Source organism: Gopherus evgoodei, unplaced genomic scaffold (genome assembly GCF_007399415.2).
Source record: "Gopherus evgoodei ecotype Sinaloan lineage unplaced genomic scaffold, rGopEvg1_v1.p scaffold_88_arrow_ctg1, whole genome shotgun sequence".
In the NCBI taxonomy this organism is placed as follows: Eukaryota; Metazoa; Chordata; order Testudines; family Testudinidae; genus Gopherus; species Gopherus evgoodei.
In genome coordinates this window covers 107513-126568 of record NW_022060109.1, presented here as the reverse complement: position 1 = coordinate 126568, position 19056 = coordinate 107513, and the positions used below count along the sequence as shown (strand labels likewise).

Here is a 19056-nt window from a genome sequence, read left to right as displayed (position 1 = left end):
TCGTCACATGAGCAGCCTGTGACCCGGCAGCCGGTTCCGGGGAGCCCTGCATGGAGCTGGGGGAAGAGACCCGGCCCCGATCGGCCCCACACACCCCCAGCATCCTCCGCTAAAGGTTCGTGCATCTCTGGGCTGGGAGCCAGGACTCCTGGGTTCTCTCCCCGGCTGTGGGAGGGGAGTGGGGGCTGGTGGTTAGAGCAGGGGGGGCTGGGAGCCAGGACTCCTGGGTTCTCCCCCCGGTGCTGGGAGGGGAGGGGAGGCTGGTGGTTAGAGCAGGGGGGCTGGGAGCCAGGACTCCTGGGTTCTCTCCCCAGCTCTGGGAGGGGAGTGGGGGCTGGTGGGTTAGAGCAGGGGGGCTGGGAGCCAGGACTCCTGGGTTCTCTCCCCGGCTGTGGGAGGGGAGTGGGGGCTGGTGGTTAGAGCAGGGGGGGCTGGGAGCCAGGACTCCTGGGTTCTCCCCCCGGTGCTGGGAGGGGAGGGGAGGCTGGTGGTTAGAGCAGGGGGGCTGGGAGCCAGGACTCCTGGGTTCTCTCCCCAGCTCTGGGAGGGGAGTGGGGGCTGGTGGGTTAGAGCAGGGGGGCTGGGAGCCAGGACTCCTGGGTTCTCTCCCCGGCTGTGGGAGGGGAGTGGGGGCTGGTGGTTAGAGCAGGGGGGCTGGGAGCCAGGACTCCTGGGTTCTCTCCCCGGCTCTGGGAGGGGAGTGGGGGCTGGTGGGTCAGAGCAGGGGGGCTGGGAGCCAGGACTCCTGGGTTCTCTCCCCGGCTCTGGGAGGGGAGTGGGGGCTGGTGGGTTAGAGCAGGGGGGGCTGGGAGCCAGGACTCCTGGGTTCTCCCCCCGGCTCTGGGAGGGTTGTGGGGGCTGGTGGCTTAGAGCAGGGGGGGCTGGGAGCCAGGACTCCTGGGTTCTCTCCCCAGCTCTGGGAGGGGAGTGGGGGCTGAGGGGTTGGAGCAGGGGGGGCTGGGAGCCAGGACTCCTGGGTTCTCTCCCTGGCTCTGGGAGGGGAGTGGGGGCTGGTGGTTAGAGCAGGGAGGGGCTGGGAGCCAGGACTCCTGGGTTCTCTCCCCGGCTCTGGGAGGGGAGTGGGGGCTGGTGGTTAGAGCAGGGAGGGGCTGGGACCCAGGACTCCTGGGTTCTCTCCCCGGCTCTGGGAGGGGAGTGGGGGCTGGTGAATTGAGGGCGGGGCAGGAAATCTATTTAAGCTCCCTCTCTCACCTGGTTCCCACCTGGCGGCTAAGTCCCACCCCCCCCACCTGTCTATAACTAACCTTATCCCCTCTATAAATTCCTCCAGCCTCCCCCTTTCCCTTTTCCTGCAGCCTGGGGGGTAGCCTGACCCACTGCTGTAGCTTGTATCCGGTGAGCATCATTCTCCAGAACTTGGGGGACAGTGGGGAACTGATTCCCCCCCCCCATTTACCCTGCCCTGTTAGTCTGAGACCAAGGATCTGGCAGCTCTGGCTTTGACCTACCAGGCATTCTCCTGGGGGGGCTTTTGGGGATTCAGATGTGCCCCCTATATATGTTCCAGCTCCTCTTTGCACCCCTTAAGTAACCCCCCCCTGACCTTGACTCTATGGCATCCTCTTCTCCCCTCGATTTGCCTTTCAGACTCTCCTCACCCGCTGCCCCCTTTTTCCAGAGGTGGAACCGAGAACAGGGGGGTCCCCCTGTCTCTGTGTTGGGAGGGAAGGCTGGATTTTGAGGGCCCAGCCCCCCTGCCCCGCTTTGGCTGTTTCTGAGCAGGGTTTGAGTTCCCTTCCTGTTAATTAGATTCATTTCCCCCCCTCTCCGGTTTTAGGGTTCACACCCTGGTTTTTGAGCTGTTTCTTGGGTGGGTTTTGAACCTGTCCACGTATCTTCCCCTCCCTTTAATTATAAGACTGAGAGGTTGTTTCTTTGCTTCCCAGCTGGATTTCAACCTGCTTCATGCATCAAAAACCCAGATCCTTCCCCCTCCTTCTGTTAATTCAAAGGAGTGGGGTGAGCTTTTAGGGCCCCCCCCCCCTAGTTTTCTTTTGCTGGTTTGCCTGTCTGCAGGCAGGATTGAAGCCGGGCGTGGCCGGCCCCTTGAATTTTCCATTGTATTGGTGTCCTTTTGGGGCTGCTATTGGGAGAATTTAAGGCTGGAGGAAGACTAGCTGGTTAGGTTTTCTTTTTTGGGGGGGCCCTGAAGCTGAGTTTTGGGGCTGTCTTGGGGCGCAGTTTGGTGTGCACCCTGGGAATACATTGCTCTCTGGTTCTGTTGTAATTTGGGGTCGGGGGGGGGTCTTCTGTTGGCTTGGTTCATGGGAGGGACGGAGCTGGGGGGATTTGCAGGTGAGGCTGGGGGAGGGGCTGGGAATTTGGGGGGGTTGGGGAGCTGATAGGGAGGGGCTGAGGGATTGGAGCGGGGCCTGGAGGGAGGGGGAGGGGAGTTGGGGGGCTGAGGAGAGGGTGCAGGAAGGGCTGGGAACTTGAAGCAAAGAGCAGGTGGGGGGGAGGGAATTTGGGGGGGCTGGGGGAGGGAATTTTGAGGGGTAGAGGGAGGAGGGCAGGGAATTTGGGGTGGGGGCTGGAGAAGGGTGGGGGGCTATGTGGGGGGAAGGGGCAGGGGATAACAGGGGGTCCTGCTTGAACCCCTCCTCCCCCCCCACCAGGGTGACCAGTCCCCCCTGCCATGTCCACCGAGAGCTCTCCCCTCCTGAGTTACCGGCTCTTCAGCGTGGTGGATGAGGGGGAGATGCCAGGGACCCAGGCCCAGGAGGAGACCCCTCTGGTGGGGGGGGACATGGGGGTCGCCGTGGGCCCCCCGCACCCCGATCCGGCCCGACGGCTCTCCACCTTCTTCGGCGTCGTGGTGCCCACCGTCCTGTCGATGTTTAGCATCGTTGTCTTCATGCGTGTGGGTGAGTGACCCCTGCCCCTCTCCCCCGATTTGGGATTCTCCCCCGTACCCCTAGGGAAATCGCCACCCCTAGGAATACCTGCAAACCTCCATCCCCTGTGATTGCATGATGGATTTCCAGTCAAAATCATGGAGCAGGGAGTTCCACCGGCTAACGGGGAGGGTTTGGCCCATGCTTATCCCCTCTCCTCCTCCCACCCAGTTGTTTGGCCAACTCCTTGCTTGCATTAGTGGCTGATTCATCCAGACTGGGTGGCGCAACTGCAGGGAGACTTGGGTTCCAGAAAAATCATGGGGCGGGGAGTTCCCCTGGATTGCCGGCGGCTGCGTATACACCCCCATCCCCGAAAGCCAATTTCTCCCGTTGTAATGAGCGACGGATGAAAGAAAGGTGGCCTGGCGGTCATCGGAGAAGGTTAGCGCGTGACCGGGAGGCGCGCCCCGAGGCCGTGGGGATGGGCCCAGTCCGGGAACCTACCTAGAGAATAGAATCCTGACCCCCGGCCCGACCCACAGCCCCTCTCTGTCGCCCTCTAGGGTTCGTGGTGGGGCACGCCGGGTTCCTGCAGTCGCTGCTCATGCTGGTGGTGGCGTACGTCATCATCCTGCTGACGGTCCTGTCCATCTGCGCCATCTGTACCAATGGCGCCATCCAGGGGGGCGGGGCCTACTGTATCCTTCCGCCAATGGGGATTGGGGGACATGGGGTGTGAGGGGGGGTCGGGAGAGCTGTTTATGGAGGGGATCTTTGGGGGAGACATTGGGGGATCTGGGGGCTGCCTCTGGAGGACGGGCTGTGGGGAGCAGTGGATGGGGGTGTCGGGAGATCTGTTTATGGAGGGGATCTTTGGGGGAGACATTGGGGGATCTGGGTTGAGGGGATCTGGGGGCTGCCTCTGGAGGACGGGCTGTGGGGAGCAGTGGGTGGGGGGTGTCGGGAGATCTGTTGATGGAGGAGGTCTGTGGGGAGACTCTGGGGGCTGTTTCTGGGGGACAGGGGCTGTGGGGAGGAGTGGGCTGTGGGGGTTGTCAGGAGAGCTGTTTATGGAGGGGATCTTTGGGGGAGACACTAGGGGATCTGGGGGCTGTTTCTGGGGGACGGGCTGTGGGGAGCCGTGGATGGGGGGGTTGGGAGAGCTGTTTATGGAGGGGATCTTTGGGGGAGACATTGGGGGATCTGGGTTGAGGGGATCTGGGGGCTGCCTCTGGAGGACGGGCTGTGGGGAGCAGTGGGTGGGGGGTGTCGGGAGATCTGTTTATGGAGGAAGTCTGTGGGGAGACTCTGGGGAGGGGATCTGGGGTGCATGGGGGCAGGGTAGGAGTTCTCAGTGGAGTGTGGCAGGGGGAATAGACTCAGTGTTGGGGGGTGGCTGCCCCCAGGATACCATGGCGTTTCCTTAACGACCCCCCCCCCCAGTCATGATCTCGCGGACTCTGGGCCCCGAGTTCGGAGGCAGCATCGGGCTCATGTTCTACCTGGCCAACGTCTGCGCCTGCGGGGTCTACATCCTGGGGCTGGTGGAGGCTGTGCTGGACGTCTTCGGGGCAGGTGGGCCCGGACGCCTGGGTTCTTCCCCCCGCCTCTTGGGGGCTGGTGGGTCGGAGCAGGGGGGTGCTGGGAGCCCGGACTCCTGGGTTCTCTCCCCGGCACTGGGAGGGGAGTGGGGGCTGGTGGGTCAGAGCAGGGGGGCTGGGAGCCAGGACTCCTGGGTTCTCTCCCTGGCTCTGGGAGGGGAGTGGGGGCTGGTGGTTAGAGCAGGGGGGCTGGGAGCCAGGACTCCTGGGTTCTCTCCCCGGCTCTGGGAGGGGAGTGGGGGCTGGTGGTTAGAGCAGGGGGGCTGGGAGCCAGGACTCCTGGGTTCCCTCCCTGGCTCTGGGAGGGGAGTGGGGGCTGGTGGTTAGAGCAGGGGGGCTGGGAGCCAGGACTCCTGGGTTCTCTCCCTGGCTCTGGGTGGGGGACTGGTGGGTTAGAGCAGGGGGGCTGGGAGCCAGGACTCCTGGGTTCCCTCCCCGGCTCTGGGAGGGGAGTGGGGGCTGGTGGGTTAGAGCAGGGGGGGCTGGGAGCCAGGACTCCTGGGTTCTCTCCCCGGCTCTGGGAGGGGAGTGGGGCTTCTGGGGTGGTTGGCACCCGGATGCCTGGGTTCTCCGCAGTCCTGATAGTGACCCCCTGTCCCCCACAGAGGGAACAGACCCCCCTGGTGCCCGTGTCCTGCCCCAGGGGTATTTCTACAGCTTCCTCTACGGGTCGGTGGTGCTGCTGCTCTGCCTGCTCGTCTGCCTGGTGGGGGCCCGGATCTACGCCCGGGCGGCCTTCCTCATCTTCCTGGTGGTCAACCTGGTGCTGGTGGCCATTTTCGTCAGCTTCGTGGCCGTGGGGCCCCGCCAGGTCCCCGTCGCCCGGGATGCCAACCACACCTTCAACACCAGCTTCACCGGCTTCCGCCTGGCCACCCTGCGGGCCAACCTGCCCGGTCAGTGGGGCGGGGGCTGGGGGGGCGTTAGGGGTGGGGGTGTCCTGAGGGGTGGTTGGGGGGCTGGGGATGCAGGGGGCAGAGGGAGAAAGGGGGGGTGAGCAGAGGATGGGGGGATTTTGTGTGGGGAGGGTGTGTTAGGGGCGAGGGGGGTCCTGAGGGGTGGTTGGGGGGCTGGGGATGTGGGAGGGCAGAGGGAGAAAGGGAGTGGGGGGGCTGAGTGGAGAGGGGGCATTAGGTGCAGGAGGGTCCTGAGGCGGGGCAGGGGAGTCAGGGATGTTGGGGGGCAGAGGGAGAAAGAGAGGGGTGGGGGTGCCAAGCAGAGGATGGGGGGGATTTCGAGCAGGGAGGGGGTGTTGGGGCAGAGGGGATCCTGAGGGGGGGCAGGGGAGTCAGGGATGTGGGGGGGGCACAGAGGGAGAAAGGAAGAGGGGGGCATCGAGCAGGGAGGAGGCGTTCTGGGGTGGGGGTCATGAAGGGAGGCAGGGGGTTTGGGATGTGGGGGGGGCAGAGGGAGAAAGGGAGGGGTGGGAGCCAAGCAGGGGATGTAGGGGTGTTAAGGGGGGGGGATTGGAGGGGCCAGGGATGTGGGGAGGGGATAGAGGTGGAAGGTGGGGGGGACTGGAGATGGGGGGCAGAGGGCGGGTGGGAGTGTTGAGGGGGGCACCGGCTGGGGTGATTGGGGGGGGAGCAAACCCTGGCGGGTGATGATGTGTTCAGGGGGGGCATGGCCCAGGAGGGGGCTATACAGGGGGATGAGCAGACAGAGGGGAGGGGTCCATGGGAAAGGGGGAACGACCCCCCCACTCACTTGTAGTCTCCCACCCCCCCCAGCCATGTACTCCCGTGATTACACCACCAACAACCTCATGACGTTCGCCACCGTCTTCGCCGTCATGTTCAACGGCTGCACCGGCATCATGGCCGGGTCCAACATGTCGGGTGAGCCCGGACACCTGGGTTCTCTCCCCAGCTCTGGGAGGGGAGTGGGGACTAGTGGGTTAGAGCAGGGGGGGCTGGGAGCCAGGACTCCTGGGTTCTCTCCCCGGCTCTGGGAGGGGAGTGGGGCCTGGTGGTTAGAGCAGGGGGGGCTGGGAGCCAGGACTCCTGGGTTCTCTCTCTGGCTCTGGGAGGCGAGTGGGGGCTGGGAGCCAGGACTCCTGGGTTCTCTCCCCAGCTCTGGGAGGGGAATGGGAGCTGGTGGGTTAGAGCAGGGGGGGTTGGGAGCCAGGACTCCTGGGTTCTCTCCCCGGATCTGGGAGGGGAGTGGGGGCTGTTGGGTTAGAGGAGGGGGGGCTGGGGTCCAGGACTCCTGGGTTCCCACCCCAGCTCTGGGAGGGGAGTGGGGGCTGGGGGGTTGGAGCGGGAAGGGGGGTTCAGGCCAGGACTCCTGGGTCCCATTCCGGCGCTGGGCTGCCGTTGCAGGGGAGCTGAGGAACGCCAGCAGCTCCATCCCCAAGGGCACCATCATCGCTGTGGTTTACACCTTCATCATCTACTTCCTCCTCTTCCTCATGACCAGCTTCACCTGTGAGAGGTGAGGGGGGGCAGGGGTGGATGGGGGGGAGTTGGAGATGCATGCTATTGGCACCAAGGAGCGGGGTTAAAACAAGAGGGGCGGGGCGAGAGGTGGGGCTTAAGGAGGAGCTGGTGAATGGGGTGGAGCTAAGGGAGCAGGGGCGGGGCTAGGAGAGCAGGGGGTGGGGTTGGGCGGAGCTTCGAGGTGAGGGGAGGTGGGGAGGGCGGGGGGGGGGAGGGAAGGTGGAGGCAGGGTTATTGGAGCTGGGGAGGAGGGGGGATGACCAGGGGGCGTGGCTAATGAAATAGGGCCAGGCTAAGATTTGGGGTGCAGGGCAGGGCTTGGGGTGGAGTTAATGTGCAGAGGATGAGAAGGTGGGTGGGGCTTAGGGATGGGGCGGGGCTATGGGTAGGTGGGGCTAGGGGGCAGAGGTGGGCTTCAGGCACAGAGCTAGTGGAAATGGGTGTGGCTTGCAGGAGGGGCGTGGCTTCAGGGTGGGACTAAGGTGGGAAATTGGGCATGGGGCAGGGACAAGGTGGGCCATGGGGAGCTGGGGTGGGGCTAAGTTGGGCGGGGCTTATGTCCTGGCTCCGCCCCTTCCCAGGACACTGCTGAAGGAAGACTACGGCTTCTTCCGTTCCATCAACCTGTGGCCGCCCCTGGTGCTGGTCGGGGTTTACGCCGCCTCCCTCTCAGCCTCCATGAGCTCCCTCATCGGGGCCTCCCGCATCCTGCACGCGCTGGCCAAGGACGACCTGTTCGGTGAGCCCCCGCACCCCCGGCCTGCCCATGGGGCCCCCCACTGTCTCCAGACCTGGGGTCCTTCCCCCTCTCACGCATTTCTCCCCCCACAGGCATCATCCTGGCTCCGGCCAAAATCGTCTCCAAAGGGGGTAACCCCTGGGTGGCCGTTCTGTACACCTGGGCCCTGGTGCAGGTAAGCGCCCCCCTGCTCTAACCTGATCCCCTCCCAGAGCCGGGGAGAGAACCCAGGAGTCCTGGCTCCCAGCCGCCCTGCTCTGACCCACCAGCCCCCACTCCCCTCCCAGAGCCGGGGAGAGAACCCAGGAGTCCTGGCTCCCAGCCGCCCCCGCTCTAACCATCAGCCCCCACTCCCCTCCCAGAGCCGAGGAGAGAACCCAGGAGTCCTGGCTCCCAGCCCCCCTGCTCTGACCCACCAGCCCCCACTCCCCTCCCAGAGCTGGGGAGAGAACCCAGGAGTCCTGGCTCCCAGCCCCCCCGCTCTAACCATCAGCCCCCACTCCCCTCCCAGAGCCAGGGAGAGAACCCAGGAGTTCTGACCCCCCCACTTGGTCCCCCCCAGCTGGTGCTGTTCGCGGGGAAGCTGAACACCATTGCTGGGATCGTCACTGTCTTTTACCTGGTGGCCTATGCGGCCGTGGACCTGGCCTGCCTGGCGCTGGAGTGGGCGTCTGCCCCTAATTTCCGGTGAGGGGCATGCCTGGGGTGGGGGGGTCCCTCAGGGGAAAGGGGGTGGATTTTGGGGTGGGGGCAGTGTCCAGGGCTGAGGTTGGGTGGGGGAGTGAGGAAGAGGAGGATGGACTAGGGGGGCAGGATCCAATTCAGATTTCCAGAGCTCTGAGGGGGAGGGTCCAGGGGCATCTGTGGGTCGGGGGTGGGGAGCTGTGATTTGGGGAATCCCTGGTAGAGGGGAGCCCCAGGGGTGTCTGTGAGGTGGGGAGGGCAGGGGAGCTGGGATTTCAGGGTGTTCCTGGTGGAGGGGGGCCCCGGGGTGTCTGTGGGGCAGGGGCTCCAGGCTGTAACCCCCCCCCGTCTCTTCTCCCCTCCCCACAGCCCCACCTTCCAGCTGTTCAGCTGGCACACCTGCCTGCTGGGCATCGCCAGCTGCGTGCTCATGATGTTCCTCATCAGCCCCGCGGGCGCCTCGGGCAGTCTGGTGCTGATGCTGGCGCTGCTCGGCTTTATTCACCTGCGGGCGCCCGCCAGCTCCTGGGGCTACATCAGCCAGGCCCTCATCTTCCACCAGGTACCGGGGGGAGAACCCAGGCGTCCGGGCACCCAGCCCTCCCTGCTGTAACCCACCTGCCCCCACTCCCCTCCCAGAGCCGGGGAGAGAACCCAGGAGTCCTGGCTCCCAGCCTCCCTTGCTCCGACCCACCAGCCCCTACTCCCCTCCCAGAGCCAGGGAGAGAACCCAGGAGTCCTGGCTCCCAGCCCCCCCTGCTCTGACCCACCAGCCCCCACTCCCCTCCCAGAGCCGGGGAGAGAACCCAGGAGTCCTGGCTCCCAGCCCCTCTGCTCTGACCCACCAGGCCCCACTGCCCTCCCAGAGCCGAGGAGAGAACCCAGGAGTCCTGGCTCCCAGCCCCCCCTGCTCTAACCACCAGCCCCCACTCCCCTCCCAGAGCCGGGGAGAACCCAGGTGTCCTGGCTCCCAGCCCCCCTTGCTCTAACCCACCAGCCTCCACTCCCCTCCCAGAGCCGGGGAGAACCCAGGTGTCCTGGCTCCCAGCACCCCCTGCTCTAACCACCAGCCCCCACTCCCCTCCCAGAGCTGGGGAGAACCCAGGTGTCCTGGCTCCCTTCCACCCATCCTATCTTTGATTTTTTTTAGCCCGCCCCCTCTGCCACACCTGGCAGTGTGGGAGGAGGGAGGGGGGAATCTGTCAGCTGTCCCTTACCTACCCCCACCCAACACTCACGGTACTGGGGGGAGGGTCTGTCAGCTGAGCCCCCTTCAGCTGTGGGGGGGATTGGTGGGGGGTGGCCCCCGAGAGCTGCGGACGGGATGGGGGCCCCTGTGCAGTGGGGCCCGGCTTGGTGCCATGGGCGGCAGTGGGGTGGGAGTTTTGGGGGGCCCTGGGCCCAGCATCTGGGGTGTCCCCCTCTCCCCCTGCAGGTGCGAAAGTATCTGCTGCTCCTGGACGTGCGCAAGGAGCACGTGAAGTTCTGGCGCCCCCAGATGCTGCTGATGGTGGCGAACCCCCGGAGCGGGGCCCAGCTCGTCCGCTTTGTCAACGACCTCAAGAAGGGGGGGCTCTTCGTGCTGGGCCACGTGGAGATCGGCGAGCTGGGTGAGGGACCCAGGCGTCCGGGCGCTCGCCACCCCCTGCCAAGGAACCCGGGAGTCCTGGCTCCCAGACCCCCCTGCTCTAACCACCCAGCCCCCACTCCCCTCCCAGAGCTGGGGAGAGAACCCAGGAGTCCTGGCTCCCTGCCCCCCCCGCTCTAACCCACCAGCCCCTACTACCCTCCCAGAGCCGGGGAGAGAACCCAGGAGTCCTGGCTCCCAGCCCCCCCCCCTGCTCTAACCCACCAGCCCCTACTACCCTCCCAGAGCCGGGGAGAGAACCCAGGAGTCCTGGCTCCCTGCCCCCCCCCCTGCTCTAACCCACCAGCCCCTACTACCCTCCCAGAGCCGGGGAGAGAACCCAGGAGTCCTAGCTACCTTCTCTTTCTGCCCCCCCCCAGACACGATGCCCTCTGACCCCATCCAAGCTCACTACAATTTCTGGCTCAGCCTGGTGGATAAACTCAACGTGAAGGCGTTCGTGGATCTGACCCTCTCGCCTTCAGTCCGACAGGGGACCCAGCACCTGCTGCGCATCACGGGGCTCGGTGAGTGATATAGTAAGCCGCCCCGCCCCAGAGGTGGGCGCATCTCGGCATCGGGCAAGGGGTCCGTGGGTAACCGGCCGCCCCGCCCCAGAGGTGGGCGCATCTCAGCCCCGTTGACTCTCTCTCTCTCTCTCTCTCTCTCTCGCCCCCTCCCAGGCGGCATGAAGCCGAACACACTGGTGCTGGGTTTCTACGACGCCTTCGTCCCCGACGACTATTTCCTCCGCGACCCGGCCTTCAGCCAGGCCCGGGAGAACGATCACTTCGGGGTGGACCTGCCGGCCCTCCAGGCCCACTTCCCCCTGGTGCGCGGGGCCGGCGCCTCCAAAGCCCTGCCGGCCGCCGAGTACGTCGCCATCGTCTCGGACGCCGTGAAGATGCACAAGAACGTCTGCCTGGCCCGCTACTTCCCGCTGCTGGACAAGCAGCGGCTCTTCTCCTCCAAGGCCGAGGGCTGCTTCGTGGACGTGTGGCCCCTCAATCTCCTGCGCCCCGACACCCCGGCCTACGTGGACGTCTGTAGCCTCTTCCTGCTCCAGCTGGCCTGCATCCTCACCATGGTCAGCTCCTGGCGGGCCGCCTGTCTCCGGCTGTTCCTCTGCGTGGAGTCGGGCGACCGGGGCTGGGTGGCCAAGGAGGAGAAACTCAAGGAGCTGCTGAGCAAGCTACGCATCAAAGCGGCCATCCGGGCGGTCACCTGGGACCACGTGGTGGCCCTCCACGGCCAGCCGCTGGCGGCCGGCGAGCCCTTCCTCAACTCGGCCGCCCGCCAGGTGACGGACGAGTACCTGGCGGCCGTCAACGCCTTGGTGCTGCAGCAAGGGGGCCAGGTGGCCGTGAGGTTCCTCTACTTGCCCCGGCCGCCGGCCGACACCTCCATGTACGAGCGGTACCTGGAGCAGCTGGAGATCCTCACCCGGGACTTGGGGCCCACCCTGCTGGTGCACGGCCTCACGCCCGTCACCTGCACCGAGCTGTGAGGGGGGGCCCCCCCTGCGCCCCGGCCGTGCCGGAGGAGGACAGTGGGGTAGGACCTTGGAGGTTGTTCTCCAGCTCCTGGCGAGGGCCTGGGGAACTCCTGGAGACCGTGCCGGGCTGTGACTTCCTGCCTCCGAGGGAGTAGGGCGCGTGGCCAGGATCTGGGGGACCCACGTCCCATGGGATTAGCTATGGGGGGGGGCCTGGCTTTAGAGCCCTCAAATCCTAGTGCCTGTAATGAGCAGGGGAGGAGAGACTCCCCCAAACTGAGGCTGCAGGATGGGGGGTTGACCCCACAATTGGCTCCCTTTTCCCCTCATTCAGCTTGCACTGTACCCCATTATCTCTGCACCCCCACATTCCTTCACTGCTTCATAAGGGGTCTCCATTTTCCCCAGATACCCCTAAATCAATGTACCCCACATTCCTTCACTGCTTAGGGGTTGCCATTTTTCCCAGGTGCCCCCAAATCAAGGTGCCCCCACCGTGTCAATCTCCTCCCATCACTGCTTGGGAGGGGGTCCCCTCTTTTGCCCATGGGCCCCCAATCACTGTATCCCCTAATCTTCCTCAGCACCCCTCTTTCAGGGCTTAGTGGGGGGTTCCCCATTTTTTCCAGGCACCTCCAGATCACTGCAACCTGAATTCTACCTGCTGCTCCTGCACCCCCAAAAAATCGTTCTTAGGGGTTTTGCCTCTTCTGCATTCCCTGGTCTCTCTTCCAAGGAGGCCCCAGGCCTCCCAAAGCCTGTTGCCTTAGGTCTGTGCCCCCCACAACCTTACAGCTCTGGGGTCCCCCCACCTTGTGTCTGTGGGTGGGGGGGGGTGTCTAGCACCCTAAATATTGAGTATCCTACTCCAGCAGGCCACAAAGTGGTGCCCTTAAATAACCCAGCTGGGATTAACCCCTAGGGGGGGAGAAGCAGCAGGGTCCCCTACAGCTGGACCCCCCCAAACTAGCCCCCACCACAGGCAGCTTATTTATGCTACTAGGACTATTTTTTTGGTTAATGTTCTCGCGCGGATACCTCATGTAACACAACTGACCAGCGCCCCCTGGAGGAGGGGGTAATAACACCGGAAGCTAAGGGGGGGGGTTATTTAGACATGTATTTTAATGAGCGTGCTCAATAAATGGACGATGCAGAAAAGGACGAGGTCAGTGACGCTGTGGTTTTTGAGAGGGGTTTTTTTTGGGGGGGCCCAGAGCCAGGACTCCTGGGTTCTCTCCCTGGCTCTGGGAGGGGAGTGGGGGCTGGTGGTTAGAGCAGGGGGGCTGGGAGCCAGGACTCCTGGGTTCTCTCCCCGCTCTGGGAGGGGAGTGGGGGCTGGTGGTTAGAGCAGGGAGGGGCTGGGAGCCAGGACTCCTGGGTTCTCTCCCCGGCTCTGGGAGGGGAGTGGGGGCTGGTGGGTCAGAGCAGGGGGGCTGGGAGCCAGGACTCCTGGGTTCTCTCCCCGGCTCTGAGGGGAGTGGGGGCTGGTGGGACAGAGCAGGGGGGGCTGGGAGCCAGGACTCCTGGGTTCTCTCCCTGGCTCTGAGGGGAGTGGGGGCTGGTGGGACAGAGCAGGGATGAGGGAAGGGCTGGGATTTGGGATACGGGGCTGGCTGTGCACAAGCCGCTGGTCACTAAAGAGTTAACCCCGGTGGTGGGCGCACGGTGCATGCTGGGAATTGTAGGCAGACTCCAGCTCCCTGGGAAACCAGCCACATGGAGGGTGCTGGGTGAGATTTCAGCGGGGAGCCCGGACTCCTGGGTTCTCTCCCCGGCTCTGGGAGGGGAGTGGGGGTTGGTGGGTGAGAGCAGGGGGGGCTGGGAGCCAGGACTCCTGGGTTCTCTCCCCAGCTCTGGGAGGGGAGTGCGGCCTGGTGGTTAGAGCAGGGGGGCTGGGAGCCAGGACTCCTGGGTTCTCTCCCCGACTCTGGGAGGGGAGTAGGGGCTGGTGGGTGAGAGCAGGGGGGGCTGGGAGCCAGGACTCCTGGGTTCTCTCCCCGGCTCTGGGAGGGCAGTGGGGGCTGGTGGTTAGAGAAGGGGGGCTGGGAGCCAGGACTCCTGGGTTCTCTCCCCGGCTCTGGGAGGGCAGTGGGGGCTGGTGGGTCAGAGCAGGGGGGGCTGGGAGCCAGGACTCCTGGGTTCTCTCCCCGGCTCTGGGAGGGCAGTGGGGGCTGGTGGGTCAGAGCAGGGGGGGCTGTGAGCCAGGACTCCTGGGTTCTCTCCCCGGCTCTGAGGGGAGTGGGGGCTGGTGGGACAGAGCAGGGGGGGCTGGGAGCCAGGACTCCTGGGTTCTCTCCCTGGCTCTGAGGGGAGTGGGGGCTGGTGGGACAGAGCAGGGATGAGGGAAGGGCTGGGATTTGGGATACGGGGCTGGCTGTGCACAAGCCGCTGGTCACTAAAGAGTTAACCCCGGTGGTGGGCGCACGGTGCATGCTGGGAATTGTAGGCAGACTCCAGCTCCCTGGGAAACCAGCCACATGGAGGGTGCTGGGTGAGATTTCAGCGGGGAGCCCGGACTCCTGGGTTCTCTCCCCGGCTCTGGGAGGGGAGTGGGGGTTGGTGGGTGAGAGCAGGGGGGGCTGGGAGCCAGGACTCCTGGGTTCTCTCCCCAGCTCTGGGAGGGGAGTGCGGCCTGGTGGTTAGAGGAGGGGGGCTGGGAGCCAGGACTCCTGGGTTCTCTCCCCGACTCTGGGAGGGGAGTAGGGGCTGGTGGGTGAGAGCAGGGGGGGCTGGGAGCCAGGACTCCTGGGTTCTCTCCCCGGCTCTGGGAGGGCAGTGGGGGCTGGTGGTTAGAGAAGGGGGGCTGGGAGCCAGGACTCCTGGGTTCTCTCCCCGGCTCTGGGAGGGCAGTGGGGGCTGGTGGGTCAGAGCAGGGGGGGCTGTGAGCCAGGACTCCTGGGTTCTCTCCCCGGCTCTGGGAGGGCAGTGGGGGCTGGTGGGTTAGAGCAGGGGGGCTGGGAGCCAGGACTCCTGGGTTCTCTCCCCGGCTCTGGGAGGGGAGTGGGGGCTGGTGGTTAGAGCAGGGGGGGCTGGGAGCCAGGACTCCTGGGTTCTCTCCCCGGCTCTGGGAGGGGAGTGGGGGCTGGTGGTTAGAGCAGGGGGGCTGGGAGCCAGGACTCCTGGGTTCTCTCCCTGGCTCTGGGAGGGGAGTGGGAGCTGGTGGTTAGAGCAGGGGGGGCTGGGAGCCAGGACTCCTGGGTTCTCTCCCTGGCTCTGGGAGGGGAGTGGGAGCTGGTGGGTCAGAGCAGGGGGGCTGGGAGCCAGGACTCCTGGGTTCTCTCCCATGCCGGAAGGGGAGGGGCCAGCTCTGGGGCGGAGCTGTCACCCAGGAGCGTTTCCCTACTGTTAACCCTTTGGGTTGGGCTGGGCTGTCTCTTCTCTACCTCCACCCCCCTGCCCCTTTCTAACCCACCAGCCCCCACGACCCTGGCACAGATACAACCCAGGAGTCCTGGCTCCCAGCCCCCCTGCTCTAACCCCCCAGCCCCCACTGCCCTCCCAGAGCCAGGAGAGAACCCAGGAGTCCTGGCCCCCAGCCCCCCCTGCTCTAACCCACCAGCCCCCACTCCCCTCCCAGAGCCAGGGAGAGAACCCAGGAGTCCTGGCTCCCAGCCCCCCTGCTCTGACCCACCAGCCCCCACTCCCCTCTCAGAGCCAGGGAAAGAACCCAGGAGTCCTGGCATTGGTTTCCCTTGCTCACAGCAGAGTTGAGGTGTGATTGCCTGCCCCGCCCCCTGCCATAGGATTCAGCTCTAACCCAGATTCTCCCTCACTCAGTCAGCCCTTCGATTTCAATGACTTAAATTGTTACTCACCAGTTACACCTGCTCTGCCCCAGAGGTGGGCGCATCTCAGCGCCTGGCGAGGGGTCCCTGGGTAACCAGCCACCCCACCCCAGAGGTGGCTGCATCTCAGCGCCGGGCGAGGGGTCCCCAGGGCACCGGCCGCCCTGCCCCAGAGGTGGTCACATCTCAGTGCCGGGCGAGGGGTCCCCAGGAAACCAGCTGCCCCGCCCCAGAGTTGGCCGCGTCTCAGCACTCGGCTCTAATACACTTTCTTTCTCCCTGCAGGGACGTCCCGAGGTCTCTGCTCCCTGATGTTCACCAGGGCCTCCCCTTTCCGGGCTCCCCAACTCGGGCAGCCCTGGTCTCTGGCTCCTACCTCTATTACCACTATGGCTGCGACGGGGTGGACGACCGGGGCTGGGGCTGCGGCTACCGGACCCTCCAGACCCTCTGCTCTTGGCTGACAGGGGCCGGAGCGGGGCCGGGGGGCTGCCCTCAGCCGGTCCCCACCCTCCTGGCCATCCAGCAGGCCCTGGTGGAGATGGGAGACAAGCCCCCGGCCTTCGCTGGCTCCCGGGACTGGATCGGCACGGTGGAGGCCGGCTTGTGCCTGGATCACTTTTTTGGGGTGCCGTGCAAAATCGTGCACAGCCCCCGGGGCAGGGGGCTGGAGGAGCAGGTGGGGGCCTTGTATGCTCATTTCCAGGAGGGTGGGGGGCCTGTGATGCTGGGGGGTGATGCTGACAGCTCCTCCAAGGGGCTACTGGGGGTCTGCTCAGTGCCCACTGGCCACCACATCCTTGTCCTGGATCCCCACTATTACAGGGGGGCTGGGGGCCTGGGGCGGGAGGGGATGCAGGCAGCGGGGTGGGTGCGTTGGCAGGGCCTGGCCTCCTTCGACCCCGCCTCCTTCTACAATCTCTGCCTGCCGCAGTTCCGGCGGGATGCGGGCGAGGGAGATGGCGCCGGTGAAAACTGATCTGCACGAGCGCCCATCGCCCGGATGGCCTCTGAGGAGTCACTGGGCCCCCGGGAGCTTTGCACAAGGGCAATGTCACTGGGACCCGTGAACATTGGCTTGCACGAGCAAGGGTCACCCGGATGGCCGCCAAGAGATTTCCACAAGGGAGATGTCACTGGGACTCATGAACCTTGGTTTGCACAAGCAAGAATTGTCCAGAGGGCCACCAAGAGCTTTGCACAAGGGAGATGTCACTGGGACTTGTGAACATTGCTTTGCACAAGCGAGAGTCACCCAGCTGGTCACCAAGGGCATTGCACAAGTGGGCCATGTGAATTTGGTTTACACAAGCGAGAGTCACTGGACCACCGCCAAGGGCTTTGCACGAGGAAGATGGCACGGGGACTCGTGAAATTTGGTTTGCACGAGCGAGAGGAGTTTGCCCAAAGCTACCGCTCTCCCGGCCCGACCTGAGGGAATGACGATTCCCGGATGATTTTTGGGCCATGTGCCCCCTCCATGCTCCAGGAGGGAATGAACAGAACAGGGCAGATAGCAAGTGATCCATCCCCTGTTGTCCACTCTCAGCTTCGGGCAGGCGGAGGTTTAGGGACACCTGGAGAATTGGGGTGGGGGGGGAAGTAGGGGGTCGCATCCCTGGCCATCCTGGCTAATAGCCATTGAGGGACCAGGAACGTCTCTGATTCGTGTTTGACTCCAATGATGCTTTTGGCCTTTGCAGCGTCCTGCAGCGAGGAGTTCCCCAGGTTAACTGTGTGTTGTGTGACGCAATCCTTCCTTCCTGCTGCCTAGTCACTTCAGCGGGTGACCCCTGGTCCTGGTGTGAGCAGCGAACCATCTCCCACGCTGCCCAAATCGCTTTCACGGCTCATTCAGCCCCCCTGCCTTTTGCACGCTTCCTTCGGGGAGCCCGGCCCTCCTGGCGTCGCCAGGAATTTGCGATCCGTTTGGTAAGGAAAGAGCGCGTCCCGAGATGAAACGCCCGGGAATCCGGCTGGCCACACCGGACCAGCCGGTGGGACAATTTTCTCCCCGCTGCTTGGGGCACAAACCGTGGAGATGCCGGGCTGAACGTGTTCTCAGCCGGGGAGCCCGCTCCGAGCCAGGACCCCCGAGGCTTCCTGAAAAGGGGCTGTTAAAAGCCAGAAGCCGAGGAACTTGGGGGAGCAAACACTCTCTAAAGGGAAAGCAAGCGGCGGGGGCAGGCCTGGGACAGACCCGGGAACGGGCCGGGCCCACCCCGCTCCAAAGACGGGGGGCACTTGCAGGTCTCCGCTGGGGAACTGGAAAGCAAGGGCTGTGGATGGAGCCGGGAGCACCCACAGATAAATCTCGTGTATTTTTTCCTTTTTAAATGTGCCTTTGCCTCCTAGGGAGATTTCCCTCTTACCAGCCGGGCGTTCCTCGACCTTCGCTCTTCTGCCACTTTGGTTGCCGTCAATCCAGTTACAAGGCTTATTCCATCAGGCAGAAAAGGATGAATATCTTCTCTTCGCTTCTCTGACACCATCCACCACTGTGCTAGCGCCGAGACAAACCACCCAGGCCCAAACCCCCTCTCTGTTGGGACAGCAGCTTCGTCTCATTCTGGGGTTCTCTTCAGCTTTTCCTGATTTTCTGAAAGACCAAGAACTGGTTTCTACCCCTTTCTGCGGGAGGGCAGGTGATTGCTTAAAAGATTCCTTTCTTTTACAAATACCCTTGCTGATTGCAGGCAAAACAGAGGAATCGCCCCCATATTTTCCTGTGGGGCGGGTTTTTTTTTTGTTCTATAGGCAGGCCGGGTTTTTTTTTAGCCTTTAAGAGTTTTGGAGACATTGTCAGTCATTATGTTCATGAGGTGACGTGCCTCAGTTTCCCTGCAACAGACCAGGTTTGTCATGGGTTTTGTTTTTTTTTTCTGGTGGACGAAGCGTTAAGTAAGTTTATTCACAGATCATAGCTGGAAGCTTCACCGTCGGGCTTTAAAGGAATTTTTTTCCCCCAAAAAAATACACACGCATCTGTTGTTAACAGGCGTACTTACTAACATGAAATGTACCCCACTGTTTAATATTAGACATTGCAGCTATTAAAAATATCTTGTACGGTGCCTTTTATTCAGAAAGTTTTGTTCTTGAGGCCGGGGTGGTCGCTGTCCTCTGGAAATCTTTGCGAGGGCTTTTTCATTTCATTAGATGCTTGGGGATTTGGTGGATGAAAAGGGGGTGGGGGGCCATGCATATTAGCAGCCCCCTTTCGTACCTCTCTCCAGATTTCAGCACGGTGTGCACGCCTGTCTCTGGGGGGCAGGGACAGTGGTGGGGGGTGTTTGGGGAGACACTGGGGGAAGGGGAGATGGGGGGCTGTCTCGGGGGGGCAGGGGCTATGGAGAGCAGTGGGAGGTGTGTCGGGAGATCTGTTTATGGGTGAAGTCTTTGGGGGAGACACTGGTGGATCTGGGGGAGAGGAGAGAGGATATGGGGGTGGTCTCTGGACAGGCTGCGGGGAGCAGTGGGTGAGGGCTGGGGTGCAGGTGAGGTGTCGGGAGATCTGTTTATGGAAGGGATCTTTGGGGAGACTCTGGGAGAAGGGGAGATGGGATATGGGGGGCTGTCTCTGGGGGCGGGGGCTGTCTCTGGGGGCAGGGGCTGTGGAGAGCAGTGGGTGGGGGGTGTTCGGAGAGCTGTTTATGAAGGGGGTCTTTGGGGAGACACTAGGGAATCTAGGGGGAGAAGATATGGGGGCTGTCTCTGGGGGGCAGGGATAGGGGGTGTCAGGAGATCTGTTTATGGAGGGGGTCTTTGGGGAGACGGGGCAAGGGCTGTGGGGAGCAGTGGGTGGGGGATGTTAGGAGATCTGTTT

General features: G+C 64.0%; 2 protein-coding genes across 7 annotated transcripts; both read left to right on the top strand.

Moving 5' to 3' along the window:
* SLC12A9 (solute carrier family 12 member 9) lies at window positions 1-12597 on the top strand. 3 transcript variants are annotated; one of them, XM_030548212.1, is made up of 14 exons: window positions 1-115; window positions 2637-2885; window positions 3422-3556; window positions 4302-4433; window positions 5065-5355; window positions 6190-6297; window positions 6781-6892; window positions 7479-7636; window positions 7729-7811; window positions 8199-8323; window positions 8690-8882; window positions 9756-9930; window positions 10328-10474; window positions 10631-12597. In XM_030548212.1, the coding sequence occupies exons 2-14, from the start codon at window positions 2657-2659 to the stop codon at window positions 11452-11454; spliced, it is 2712 nt and encodes a 903-aa protein (XP_030404072.1). In that variant the 5' UTR covers window positions 1-115; window positions 2637-2656; the 3' UTR covers window positions 11455-12597. The 3 variants fall into 3 exon arrangements, with proteins under 3 accessions (XP_030404072.1, XP_030404073.1, XP_030404071.1); XM_030548213.1 differs by lacking the exon at window positions 1-115 and adding an exon at window positions 1182-1980; XM_030548211.1 differs by lacking the exon at window positions 1-115 and adding an exon at window positions 1182-2141.
* A 558-nt stretch (window positions 12598-13155) lies between these two features.
* On the top strand, window positions 13156-18304 carry UFSP1 (UFM1 specific peptidase 1 (inactive)). 4 transcript variants are annotated; one of them, XR_003998429.1, is made up of 4 exons: window positions 13900-13936; window positions 15516-15909; window positions 16934-17162; window positions 17586-17664. XR_003998429.1 is itself a non-coding variant. In XM_030548216.1 (3 exons), the coding sequence occupies exons 1-3, from the start codon at window positions 13162-13164 to the stop codon at window positions 17691-17693; spliced, it is 516 nt and encodes a 171-aa protein (XP_030404076.1). In that variant the 5' UTR covers window positions 13156-13161; the 3' UTR covers window positions 17694-18304. The 4 variants fall into 4 exon arrangements, 3 of the variants coding, with proteins under 3 accessions (XP_030404076.1, XP_030404075.1, XP_030404077.1); XM_030548216.1 differs by lacking the exons at window positions 13900-13936; window positions 16934-17162 and adding an exon at window positions 13156-13175 and having other exon boundaries at window positions 17586-18304; XM_030548215.1 differs by lacking the exon at window positions 16934-17162 and having other exon boundaries at window positions 17586-18304.
* The last annotated feature ends 752 nt before the right edge of the window (window positions 18305-19056 follow it).